General features: G+C 40.4%; 1 protein-coding gene across 1 annotated transcript in view; it reads left to right on the top strand.

Moving 5' to 3' along the window:
* COL24A1 (collagen type XXIV alpha 1 chain) overlaps window positions 1-13,601 on the top strand; it is a 3,617,818-nt gene that overhangs the window by 290,012 nt on the left and 3,314,205 nt on the right. Inside the window, exon 2 of the mRNA XM_044086026.1 lies at window positions 10,330-10,403. Within this exon, the coding sequence (XP_043941961.1) occupies window positions 10,330-10,403 (74 nt within the window). The remainder of the gene's footprint in view (window positions 1-10,329; window positions 10,404-13,601) is intronic.

Here is a 13,601-nt window from a genome sequence, read left to right as displayed (position 1 = left end):
CTACCTGCAGCAGATAACCCAAATGTGATGACTGCAACAGTGAATATACTCGAACATCTATATTTATGGTAAGTGTACACAACTGTACTTTATGGACCCTTTGGCACCCTGGGATTTGAATTTTGTACTTCAAAAACTTACTTCGCATCCCTTTGAACCTTCAGCAACTTGTGACCTCAAATTCCTTTCATGGAAAGCCATATTTTTACTGGCCATTGCATCTGCAAGGAGGGTCTCAGAACTGCAAGTTCTCTCTATTAAGCCCCCTTATTTGGTATTTCACAGAGACAGGGTTTCTTTACAGGCCAACATTAATCAATCCATTGAACTGCCTATCTTTTTCCCTAATTTTTCTGACAAGGCAGAGTACAAATTTCATCAGCTTGACGTTCATAGACAATTGCAATTTTATCTCAATAGAACTAAGAGTTTCAGAAGGTCAGACCAATTGTTTATTTCCTTTTCGGATGCAAGAAAGGGCCTACCAGTCTCAAAACCCACTTTATCACACTGGATTTCAAGCTGCATTTCATTCATTTATACGTCCAGTGGCAAAGATCTTCCCTTCAAGGTGAAAGTCCACTGTACCAGATCTGTTTCTACTTTGGTAGCTTTTCAAGCAAAGATTCCAGTGGATAACATTTGTGCAGCAGCAACATGGGCTACACCTCATACATTCATAACTCACTACAAATTGGACGTGGCTTCCAGGAACAGATCTTCCTTTGGTTCCACAGTACTCAGGAGCATTTTCCCATGAGCCACCCAAGATAAAGGTACTAGGGATGCTGTCCCAAATGTAAGAATGAAGGCGAGACCCTCCTGCCTCCTCCTTTGAGGACCTGGGGGAATTGTGACTGTTGCCTTATCTCTATGTTGAGACATTTCTACATGGTTTATGTCTTTATATATATTTACTACTTGCAGCAAACAAGATCTGGGATATGTCAGTGGTGCATTATGGGATACCCCCTTGCCACGAGCCAACTAGAAGACTTTAAACTAGAGAATTACTGAGTCGGAGCCGTGGTTCAGCTCTGAACCCAAGTGTAAGAATGAAGGGCGAGATGGACTACAAACATGGAAAGTTATGGTGAGTACATAACTTCTTTTTTTTTTCACTGAATTACGCTGATTTATGATAAATGTAGGCTGCTAAAATATATTCATGGTATATATAAATATTCTGTACAAAACAGATAAATTACAAGGTTTTGTTAACTATACAAAAGTGTAGCTCATAGTCAATTTCCACACTCTTCCCTATTGCCATACTTAGGAGTCAAAAAGTGGCACGATATGATCGATAGACCTTTATGCTTTGCCAGAGATGGCGTGCATCTGTCACCCCTGAGATTCCGGGTACTGTCTAGGCTCTTGGCACCCCTATAGTGCCATTTCTAGGCAGTGTTCCAAAGACCAAAATTCCACTGTAACAGCTGCAAACAAATGCAATCTGATGAGGGTCATGCTGCTCAATGCTAGACGTCTAAATCTCAAGATGCACTCACTCAAAGCTCTCCTCAAAATGGAAAATGGTGACATCTGTGCTGTAACAGAGACCTGGTTTAAAGAGGCAGAAAGCACCCCTGCGTTTCCAGGCTACAACTCATGCCATACCTTTCGGCCCTAGAATATGGCCGGAAGCTCCAAATGTGGTGGTGTCTCCATATTCCTAAAGGATGCACACACTTCTAGACTGGTAGCCCAGCATAATGCATCTGAGATACTTCAGGTACAACTAACACTGGATAAGACAGTGATACAAGTCATAGCCTGCTACAGAGCCCCAAACATGTCCCTAGACTCTCCCTCCAAGTTCCTAAGCACCCTGGAATCTATCAAGAGCCAACCCACTACTCTCATACTGGGTGACTTCAACTACCCTTCCATCAACTGGGAAAACTATTCAAGTACCAGTGTACAGGCCTAACGCTTTCTGGAATTTATCATTTCCAGTGCCCTGGACCAGCTCATTCTGCCCCCCACTAGAGGAAGCAACATCCTCTGTCTGGTTATCATCAACATGGGAGACTGTTGCTCCACACCTGTAGTCAATTCATCCCTGGTTAAATGCAATCACAAACTGATCACCATGGAAATCGCCATCTCACCTACAGCCCTTGCTAAGGTGACTACCCTGAAAATCGTCTTTAAAGCCATTTTTGGGCTCCTAAAAACAGAGGTGGCTAACTTCTTGGCACCCATACCAATGGAAAATAGCTGCATGACTGCCATATCATACACCAATGCACTGTACGAGCACGTACACAAATGCATGGACCTTGCCATACCAAATAGAACTAAGACGCTCTCCTCCAAAAAAAAAAAAGGTAGCCAATCGAATGATCCCCAGCCATCAATAGACTCTACAACAGAAGGAAGAAACTGTTGCAGAAAAAAATGAAGTCACAAGACTGGAAAACCTCCCTTATCAGTCTCAACAAAAAGCTGAGATCCATTATCAAATTCACTAAAGCCAGCTAGAAAGGCAGAATTGCAGCTCACACCAAAAACAACCACAAAGCCTTCTATAGCTGTATCAAAAACCTCCAAGGCAATACCCAGATTTGCTTTGAGTTATTGCACAGTGGCGCATCCTATACTGAGCCAACAGATATAGCCAACGTACTGTCCAACAGATTCAGTGCCAACTTTACTCCTCTTCCCTCCCAGAGCCCTATCACAGTACCAAAAGAAAGCTTGGTACCCACCATTTCTGTGGCACAGGTAAAAGCTGCATTGTCCAAAGCCAAGAATACAGCATCCATGTTTCCTGATAATATCCCTGGCTGCATCCTACATGTGCCACAGAATGAACTGGCACCACATTTGTGTGCCCTTTTCAATCACAGCCTTACCTCAGGCTATGTCCCTAACAAATGGTGCACTGCCCCATAAAGGGGGAGCAACTACAGACCCTAGGAACTATCGCCCCAATAGCCCGACAAGTCTGGTATGCAAAGCTATGGAGTACATCATCATGGACATGCTTAACAAAGATATAAGCAATCTCCAAATTCTTGACCCCACACAGTTTGGCTTTGCTAAGGGGAGATCCTGTCTGCTGAATCTAGTTGACTTCTTCAAGGCAGTCACCAAGGCTGTGGATGAGGGTAAGGCAGTGCATACAGCCTACCTTGACCTGGCCAAGGCCTTTGATACCATTCCTCACTCAGGTATCATTGAAAAACTCTCCAAACTAGGCATCAATCCTTACATCACTAGGTGAGTTGCAAATTGGCTTACAGACAGGATACACAGAGTGAAAGTTGTGGATTCCAAGTCAGACTGTTGACCAGTCACGAGTTGAGTCCCACAGGGCTCGGTCCTGAGCCCTCTCCTGTTTGGCATCTACTTCTCAGAAGTTCAGGCCAACACAGAGGGACTCTGGCTAACTAAGTTCACTGATGACTGCAAGCTAGGAGTCATTATCAACTCCCCAAGTGATGCAGACATCCTACAAAAGGGCCTCTTTGAGACCAGTGACTGGTGTCGGAACCATGGCCTGAAGCTTAATGCCAAAAAATGCATTATCATCCCCTTTGGAAAAAAACTCAGTTCCCATGAATTACCATGTTGATGGGAGCCCACTGAACACTGAAGGGGCCATAAGAGATCTGGGCACCTAGGTCAACAGCCACCTCACCCTCGACCACCACATTGCCACTGTGGTCAGAAAGTCCTTCTACGTGGCACATCTTATAACCAAAGGTTTCGCATCCAGGAAGAAAGAGGTCATCATCCCTCTCTACTCATCCCTCATTAGACCAATCATCGAATGTAATGCCCCATTTGGCATGTACCTGATCAGACATTTACAACATCTGGAGAGGCCACAAAAGTACCTCACAGAAAGGATCCTAGTCCTTAAACACATGTCCTACACAAACAAACTCAAGAAACTTCAGCGGTTCTCAGTCTGTTAATAGTCTACTTAGAGGTGATCTCTGCTTGACTTACAAAGCCATGTCTGACCCAGCCTTACTTGAAATGCTATATCTAAAGAAATCCCAATCCCCCCACACCACACTCTTCAGAGATCACATCTTCATTGCCACAATTAGCAGAATATGCTGGAAGGACAGGTTCATCTCCAAAAGACTGCCCATACTCTGGAATAAGCTTCCCATTCATGTCAAGCAGAGTACCTCGCTGGCCCTTTTCAAGAGAAATCTTGATGAGTGTTTGGGTAGCAGAAGGTTCACCCCAGGGATCACTCCAGTTGCCCTACTGGATAGGGGCACTGTGAACCAACATTGGGTGGCACGGTGCCTGGGCAGTTTTTTGGGGCTAGGCTTGTAAAGGCTCCAGGGCCATTAGCCTAGTACACACCTATGAACCTATATGTAAGCGTAGCAGCTCATAGTCCCATGACTAGTGGTTATCACTTCAAAGAGTTGGCAAGATAGGCGAACATCACAAGGCCTAATACTGGAAAAGTATGGAAAGAACATTTTAGAAACCAGAGAAACTGAGTCAAATACTGAAAAGGGTCAAGTGCATGACTACTACCCTATTACCATACAGATTAAAATTCTTTATAGTCATCACAGTTGAGAACCCTTTTCAATATGTTCATATTTTTATGAATGAGACCTCCAGTTTTTATAAGAATAACTCAGTTTATTGTATACAAAAAGAATACTGCGGTGGTGGTGCTGCGGTAGCGTTGTCACCTCACAGTAAGACGTTGTCCGGTTCGATTCTCAGCTAGAGTGTCTTCTGTGTGGAGACATGCGTGAATGGGTGTACCTTCATTGAAGGTTGTGCTTCAGGGCCGGCAACTCGGCACGTAAAAAAATCTGCAGCCAATCATTAGTGGACTGGAGTTCCACTGTGGCGACCCCTAACCGGGAAAAGCTGAAAGACACAACATTGTATACAAAAAGAAGTTGTCTGATTTAACTGAATGCACAGCCAGGTTCTTGGGAGTGCACTGACAAGAATTAAGAACAAAAGTACTTTGTGGAAGTAGCAATTTATGTACAGAATATGTCAGGTGTAAGCAAAGCTAGATTGTGGTCAAATGAGGCCTTAGGCAGGGCAGGCTAGCAAACCAACCCCCCCCCCCCCCCACCATGCCAACATCCCATTACTTGGCTGTCTCTCTCCATTTACTGTAAAACACTGTATAAGCCAGTCATTGTTCATATTGCAGGGCATACTATCTTCTTGTTTATTTTTACAATAGTCCCTGAGATTTGGATTAATTTTAAAACTTTTACAATTGTACAGCAAAAGCACTGACAGCCATGTGCTAGACAAAACTAAAAAGTCTTACTTTGAGAACAGACTAAGCATGAGCAACAATAAACATGTCTTCCCTTGAAACTCACATTTATTGAAAAGTACGTCTGGCAGCCAGTTAACTAGAAGAGGCGTGCTAGAATTCCTCTTCATGCAGTATATAGTGAAACAGTAATGAATGGCTATCTGAAGGGTATAGGAATTAAAAAAAAAACAATATGTAATGTATTTGCTGACAGTTGTGCACAGCCCACTGGACACAACTGTTCCTTTTCAAGAAAGCTTGCTGAGGTGACTTGGTCAGAGTCACACAGTAGGCAATTACTGAGAGAAACAAATGATTGATTACAGGTAATATTAACAGCTCCTACATTTACTCATCTGTTTTAAGTGCAGGTAAACTGTTGTGGACCAACACAATGCATTTCACACCCACTTGCTTGAAAAAAGGCAAAAAAATGTACTCATAGATAAAAGATTAAGCTTGTATATTCATGCTGCCCAGTTAATTCAGAATTACATAAACACATGATCAACAAACACACTGTTAATAAAAGAAGGAAACCAAGGATCATACCCAAAGAACTTGATTCATACAATGGCACTCTTGTTTACTATACTCAGTTCTTTCCTTTATGCTATACTTTCTCTGAGATGTAGCAACAAAGCAATGTTGCATACACTGGCCATCATTTACAGCAACTATACTTCTCCGATATCTGCTTGCAGTCAAAAGAATGAATAAAATAAAGGCACAGAAGTATATCTCAGGTCTGTACTATCAGAGCCATACGGTACAACCCACTGCAACTCCCTTCTGCCTTTTAAGTAAAGAATCAGAAACAATAACCCATTGTCTGGAACGTATTTTAAATATTGCTCTTATAAACTATATACTGAGCAACTTTCTATTAGGAAACATTTTCTGAAGGATACAAAGTCATCATTTAGTGAGTGAAATCCACACCTGTTTGCTAGAAAAACACAAATTGTTTCAAGGAACATGCCAGTATACCTCTCAACTTGTTCAGGCCAAAGCCAAAACATAATGGGGGACAAAAAAAGTGAAAAAGTATATATTCTGCATACTGTTTTGTTTTCTTTTACTTGCTAAATGGATAAACCAACTGGACAAAATGTCCCTTTTCAGGTGTGACCAGTGAGCACTGTCTGGTTAAGTGACTTGTTCAAAGTCACTAATTAGGCAAATGGAACTGAAAGAATTTAAACCATGTACATTTGAACTCTAACCAGGAAAAGCCGAAAGACACAACAACAACAACAACATTTGACTACAAGAAGTAGTTAACAGCTTGTGCCTTATGTGCCAGACAAGTCTAATTCACTTAAAAATTAAAAGAACAACAGGTGTTTCACGCACAGGCATTTTCTGAACAATAAGAATTGTGAAACTCTGTTGGGCCGATGGACTGACATTATTTACTGATTGCAATCCTTAGTGATTTGCCATAAGAGATAGATGATAACCTGGGACAGGGCAGGTCATAAACAACTACAAGGCAAAATCAGAGATGTTCTGCAAATGGTGAGAGGCAGGCAGTGCTCTAATTCACTTAAAATGCTAAAAGAACAGCAGCTTCAGCATCAACATGCATTTTCTGAATGATAGTAACTATGAAACTCTGATGACTGGAATTTCTGACTGACTGATTGTAATATTCACTGATTTACCAGGAAAATCAAATGTTTTAAGAGGGAAAGCGATAGGAGGCAAAATCATGGACCTAAATCTTGCCTTTCTGCAATAAAAAAGAAGTAAGAAACTCAAATGGCATTATTGACTGAGTTGACTATAATCGTACCTCATTACCATAGAAAGAGTGTCAGGACTCCATAAAATATAAATGTGTTCTGCAAAATCCAAAGGGGATATGGGTTCATTGGCTTGCTTACTAGTAATATATATATATATATATATATATATATATATATATATATATATATATATATATATAAAATACATATAAGAAATAAATTCCACGTATTCACCACGTTGAGGTATGGTATGCAGTTTAATGTTCCAAAAATATATAAAATGTATAAAAAATGTACAAAACGAATACAGTAAAATAAACCAGAAGGATGAGCGCTTTCAGGTATAATACCCTTCCTCAGATCTAATTGTATACAACAATAACTTCCTATTTATACAAGAATTATCCAATAAACAGTCAGTGAAAATTGCACCAAAAGTCCAGTAAACCAATAGCTGTCATTACAGCTCCTACCGACCAGCTATTTGTTTACTCACTTAGCATTTAGAACTGATTGGATGAACATGGAAATAAGTAAAGGTGATTGGTGGCAAGTAGTTTCGTAGGTATTTTAACTTTTTTATTGAATTTTTGATTGGAACATCCTTCTTGTTTATTTTATTGTATTCATTTTGTACGTTTTTTATATATTTTATATATTTTTGGAACATTAAATTGCATACCATATCTCAACGTGGTGAATATGCGGAATTTATTTCTCATTGTGTTTGGACTGTTACTACATCTTCTTCAGCAGCCTATAAGGCTTGTTTTGAATATATTTATATATATTTATATGGTTCTACCTCACTTCAACGACACGCCGTAACATCGACACGGAAATCGCGAGCCCCAGAAGATCGACAGCGCAGAAGACCGACGCGACGGGACCTAGAAGATCGACAAGCAGAAGACCGACCCGACGGATGAAAGCACCGATGCCGAGGATGCCGAAATGGGAAAAGGCTGTGTAAGTATGCGGTAGTGACGGACGTTAGGGTGCAAGTAAGGTAAGTGTGGATAGGGGTGGGTTAAGTGAGTTAGGGTTAGGGAGCGGGTCAGGTAAGTGTGCGGTAGTGATTGTGTTTGGGTTAGGGGCAGGATAAGTGAGTTAGGGTTAGGGAGCAGGTCAGGTAAGTGTGCGGTAGTGATTGTGTTTGGGTTAGGGGCGGGATAAGTGAGTTAGGGTTAGGGAGCGGGTCAGGTAAGTGTGCGGTGGTGACGGACCTTAGGGTTAGGATTTGGGTTAGTTGTGTATGTGAGGTTTAGTGTGGGTTTGTAGGGATTTTGTTGTGCTTGTGTTGTGTATGTGGTTTTTGGACGGGGAATGTGTTTTGTTTGTTGATTGTGGTGTGTGAATTGTATGAGGTTTCGTGTTTGTGTACCGTCGGTTATTTCGTTGTCGGGCATGTGGAATTTCGTGGTTTTGTACTGTCGGTTATGTGGTTTCGGTGATTGCGTTGTCGGTGTTATGGTGTTTCGTTTATGTGAGGTAGAACCATTTATATATATATATATGTATATATATGTATGTATATCCCTTACTGTTACTGGACTTCACTCTACAGGAAAGGTGCGTCTGCATCTTGCAGTTGCAGTGACAGTCCACAACCAGTACAGATACTTACTTTTCAAAGACAGCAGTCATCAATGAGGCGCACTATCCTCTGTATAAGTGGCAGGCACTTAGATGCTAATAGTGCAGCACTGTCAGTCTACTATTAGGTTTCAGAATGTGTTACTTGCTGTTTTGTTACTATCAATGGTAAGTCAGTAACCCTCACTTCAAATGCAGGCAGTCAAATCTTTTGTCTCATATTGAGCCTGTATTCTTCTCCTCTGCCAAGTATGCCATGGAAGAGGGTGGGGAGGAATAGGTCAACTAGACCAGCAGGGATGGGGAGGGGTTACAAGTTTATGCTAGGAAGGAAATGTGGCAATAGAAAATACATACTTAAAAAATTGTAAATTGTCAGATTTTAGCATTAACTAAAGTAAATAAAGTTAAAGAAATAGAAAATGCTTCCACCCGCATGGCTTCAAATGGAAGAAGTATAATGTTATGGCAGATCAGATCTGGCAGTTAGCATGGAGGTTTATGGCTATAAGCTGTTAATGAGCAGCTTCCTGTAGTCCAAGGCTAGATTCCCTCAGCCTCCATTTGTGTACCCCATGACCTTAGCAAGTCACTTAACCAGACACTGCTTTGTAATAAATGGTAAATTAGGCTAAAATCCTCAATGATCTCTTGAACTGCAATTGTAGTAACTACTAATTGGTCTATGAACAAAGGACAGATGCTCTCTGATTGGGTTTCCCTCAACATGTGTTTTCTATTACAGTTAATAACTCATTAAAATGCATGCTCACCTTAACACAGCAAGGTATCTTGTTGTTCTCAAATAGATACAATAATGACATCAGTTCCTTTATTTAAAGAACCATTACTCTGCTTATAGTGAACTCTTAGTAACACTGCTATTTTGGGTCTCTTGTATTCCTCCTTTTATGCTGTCTACATATACACATGTATGTGTGTGTGTGTTTATGTGGGACATTTACATTGTATTTTTACAGAGAAAATTTATCGGAAGGTTTTTGTGAAACCCAGTGAGGGATACAATATCGACATTTCACCCCAAGTACCAGACACAGTAGCTTAGCTTTGCAGATGTGTCTTATGTTGTTTTTTTTTTTCTTTCGACTTTTCCCGGTTAGGGGTCGCCACAGTGGAACTCCAGTCCGCTAATGATTGGCAGTCAATTTTTACGGTGCCGAGGTGCAAGCCCAGCGCCCAACCTTCAAGGAAGGCACGCCCATTCACACATGTCTTTTGAATGATACTCGACTGCGGGGAGGACATGCAGACTTCACACAGAAGGCGCTCGAGCCGGGAATCGAATTGAAGAACCTCTTGCTGTGAGGCGACAATGCTACCGCTGCACCACCGCTGCTTACTATGTATTATAAATTGTTGAATTTGTCACTGTAGAAATCATTTTGCAGGATCTGATCCACATTGTATTGTGGAATGTCCGTCATATAAAATGAATGCTGTGATTTCACAGAAATGAAATGATGCAGTTATCTCTTCTGAAATGATGAGCAGATATTTCATATAGTAACTACAGATTCAAGTTAGACGTATAGATTTGTGAAGACTTTTTTTTCTTTTTTGACTTGGCTTTTCCTGTTCAAAATTTAAATCTGTAATCATGTTTCCTTACAAGAACAATAAGATATGTGATGATGTAGGCAATCATAAAGGACTGCAGATCATGAAATTTTTGTGTTTTGTTCATAGGGGGTTGCTGCGCCTCTTCTGTCTAACAGTATGGATAGCTGCTGGAATATCACAAAATCAAGCACATCTACAAGGTAAAATTTTCCATACCACTTGTCTCCATGACTGACTGAAGGGAAGGTTAGCTTTCTGTTCTTACAACCCTCTAATTGTAAATTAAAATGTCACACAGGCTATAAAAGGACTGAACATGTAGTAGGAAAATGACCTTTTGAAATTCCCTTGCATCATTTATTATGACATTGCTCAGATGTTTAATTAGTTAACACTAAAATAGAAGTTTTGTCTACAGAAAAGGCCTTTGATTGTGACTTGCTTACATGTGGGTGTCTTGATGGAGGCTGTTAGAACTAAATTACCTTTGCAGTTTTTTTCCATTTACAGAGAACAGCAGCAATTAAGACATTTCTTGTAGAACAAGACTTGGAACACATGCAGCTGCATAATTGTCAGTTAACATTTTAGGAAAAAACTTGTTTGATTATAATAGGGCTTTGTGTATAATTAATAATGGTTTATACTGTAGAAGAAAGTGACATGGGGTTATGTAGAAAAATGCATACCATATTATTAACCAAAGTGATTTTATATTACATGTACTGCACAGTACTACTAGTTAGTCTAACTGGAATAAATAAATGGTGTCTGACTTCGGCCACACACACAGTGCCGAAGATTAGCAGAGTAAAATGGTAACATTTGTGAAATCTGCTTAGTGGGACATTAAACACTAAGTGAACCAGCAAACATCTGCTGTGCACAGGGATGCTGATAAAGAAACTTTTGTTAAAAAAAAAAAAAATTGTAGCTGGGGGCATAACATTTTTGGTATACATACTATTAGTTGAATGTTCAGGTTGTCAAAGGGAAAAAAGACAATATGTGTGGTTGAAGATCAGCTGATCGAACATACCTGCTTTTTCAGTTTTTGAGCTCATGGTACAGTGGGAATATATCATTTTGCCCTTTCCCCACTGTAGTGCGATATCGGAATTGATATATGTAATTACCTGAAGGTATGGGGTGGTGCAATGGGACATGCCCCCTGTAAAAACTTTTTTGCTTTTTGTGTTTTTTGATCAGCTGTTTTGATCAAGCACTTGTGCTTTGTTTTGCCCATATAGGGACATATAACCATATGTGAACCAGTGATCCAAAGGTGGCAGTAAATTCATACATATGACTTATGACGTGTTTCAGCTTCCCTATGTATCCATCATGAGAAAAAGCTCTGAAATCAATTGCTTGCTAATGTTAGAATGAAGCAAATGATTACTCAAGACTGCTGTGTAATGTTTAGTTGAGTTTCTCCCTTCCCAGTGTTGTGTGAATGTGGGGTTGATATATATAAGTTTCAGTGGTTGGGGAATGGGTAGTGGTGGCTGGCCCCATTCAACAAATATCTGTTTCAGTCTGCCCTATTACTTTGATAGTTGTAAGCAACTTTTGAGGGATTGTAATTATTGAAGAGCATGCCGAGTGATATGGTTTCACTGTTTCATACCAGAAACATCTGTGCTTGGTATGTATGTTTTGGGAGGGGTCCAGCAGCAAACTTAGCTGTCATGGGAATAGAATTTTCTCCAGAAGGAAAGTTACTGTTAGATTGTGGTACACCATCCCTTAATCATTGTTATGAAGCAACACAAAGACTGAGGACTATGAATATACAAGAGAAGAGTTAAGTCTGGTGGGAAGTTTAGGTGGACGACAATGTAACATCAATGAGGCTACATTAAGGAATGAATGAGGAAGTTAGCGATGTGTTAGAGACAGAAGAGATGGTCTGCCTGTCTGAAAAGAGAGAAAGAGTTAAGAGAGTGGGCTGCTGTACTGAATTAAAAGAAAATGTGTATGGGAGCTGGTGGGGGGATATATGAAGAAGCCAGAAAAAAACAGTGACACCCAAGAGAAGAGTAGAGCCAGAACAGTAAGCAGCTATATTTTCAAAATATTCTTCAGATTCCTTGGTGAAAGTCTGAGAATATAGCTGGAACTTGGATTAGAGGCAGAGGAAGAAGTTAAACACTTTTCTTTTGAATGAAGTTTCCAAGATTCTGCTAGCCCAGCTTGATAAAGTTCTCTGTGGGATACTGTCCTATGTGGTATGTTATTGCTACTTTTTAACCTGGAGGCTGGACAGTCAAGTCATCCTAGACACTAATAGTGCAAGTAGTACAGCAAGCATTGTGGACTGAAAGCAGGGTCTCCACTGAGACCTGATGTGCTGTTCATGGTGTCAGGATAGGGAGCAGCTACAATGTATCACATAAAAGCGCAAGGGTACATAGTCTGGTGGTGGGAAAGGCAGCATGCAAAATAGACTTATTTGGATATGTGTTCCTTTGGACAAAAGTAGTGCAAAAATCAGGAAATCAAACTCAACATAAGACTGATTCATGTAATATAGTGCAGTGAAAGTCAGCAAAATCATGGGTTTGTAGCTGGGGCGCCAGAGCTGAAAGAAGCTGAAGTCATCCTACCATTAAATACAGCATTGATAAGACCACTTCTGGAATGTTTTATTTAGACCTGGAGGCCATATGAAGATAATAAGAGCAGACGCATTCACCAGAGTGTTCCTAAACTGTTGAAGGAGAAAGGAAAGGCTGGAATTTGTGAAGAGATTTAGCCTGACTATGGATTCCGGCATGTAGCTTATGAGACATTTCCTTGTGAGGTGCATCGCCAAAACCAGAAGGCTGCAGCAGTACTTTGCGGTAGAGTGGTATAGCTGAAAAGCATGGCTGCTGCAGCTGTAGACTATGAAAAGAAATGTTCTAAATCATGGTGATCCCTAAAGACAGCTACCAGACTGTATTCTAACAGAGACGAGCGGCTGTCTCTGTTAGTATACAGCCAGGTAGCTGTATCTAAACCTAAGTAACAACTTCACTAATTTTATTTTATTTTATTTTATTTATTTATAATACATGTCTTGCTAACCAACCTGCTGTTTAGCCAAGTAATTATGCCTCATAGCATTTGAATGTCTAAGCATTGTGAATTATGAGATCTGATTATATTCTATGTTCACATTTTCTGATATGTCTTTGCCAATCAGATGTAAGTCTGCACATTGTGTATATTGATATCTGCCTGCATTCTTTGTCTATATTTTTCTAAACATGTCTGCCTGAGTTTATCACTCAGTGATGTATGTACTGTCTCTTTTTTGGTATGTGGAGTTTTTCTCCCCAGGCCTCCGCTGAAAATGGACATATATCCAGTCGGATTATCCCGGTCAACAAATGTAAAATAAATAAATAAAT

This window comes from Protopterus annectens, chromosome 10.part0 (assembly GCF_019279795.1).
Source record: "Protopterus annectens isolate FY-2018-M chromosome 10.part0, PAN1.0, whole genome shotgun sequence".
NCBI lineage: Eukaryota > Metazoa > Chordata > Ceratodontiformes > Protopteridae > Protopterus > Protopterus annectens.
The sequence above is the reverse complement of the archived record's forward strand: the minus strand, read 5'-3'. Positions and strand labels throughout refer to the sequence as shown.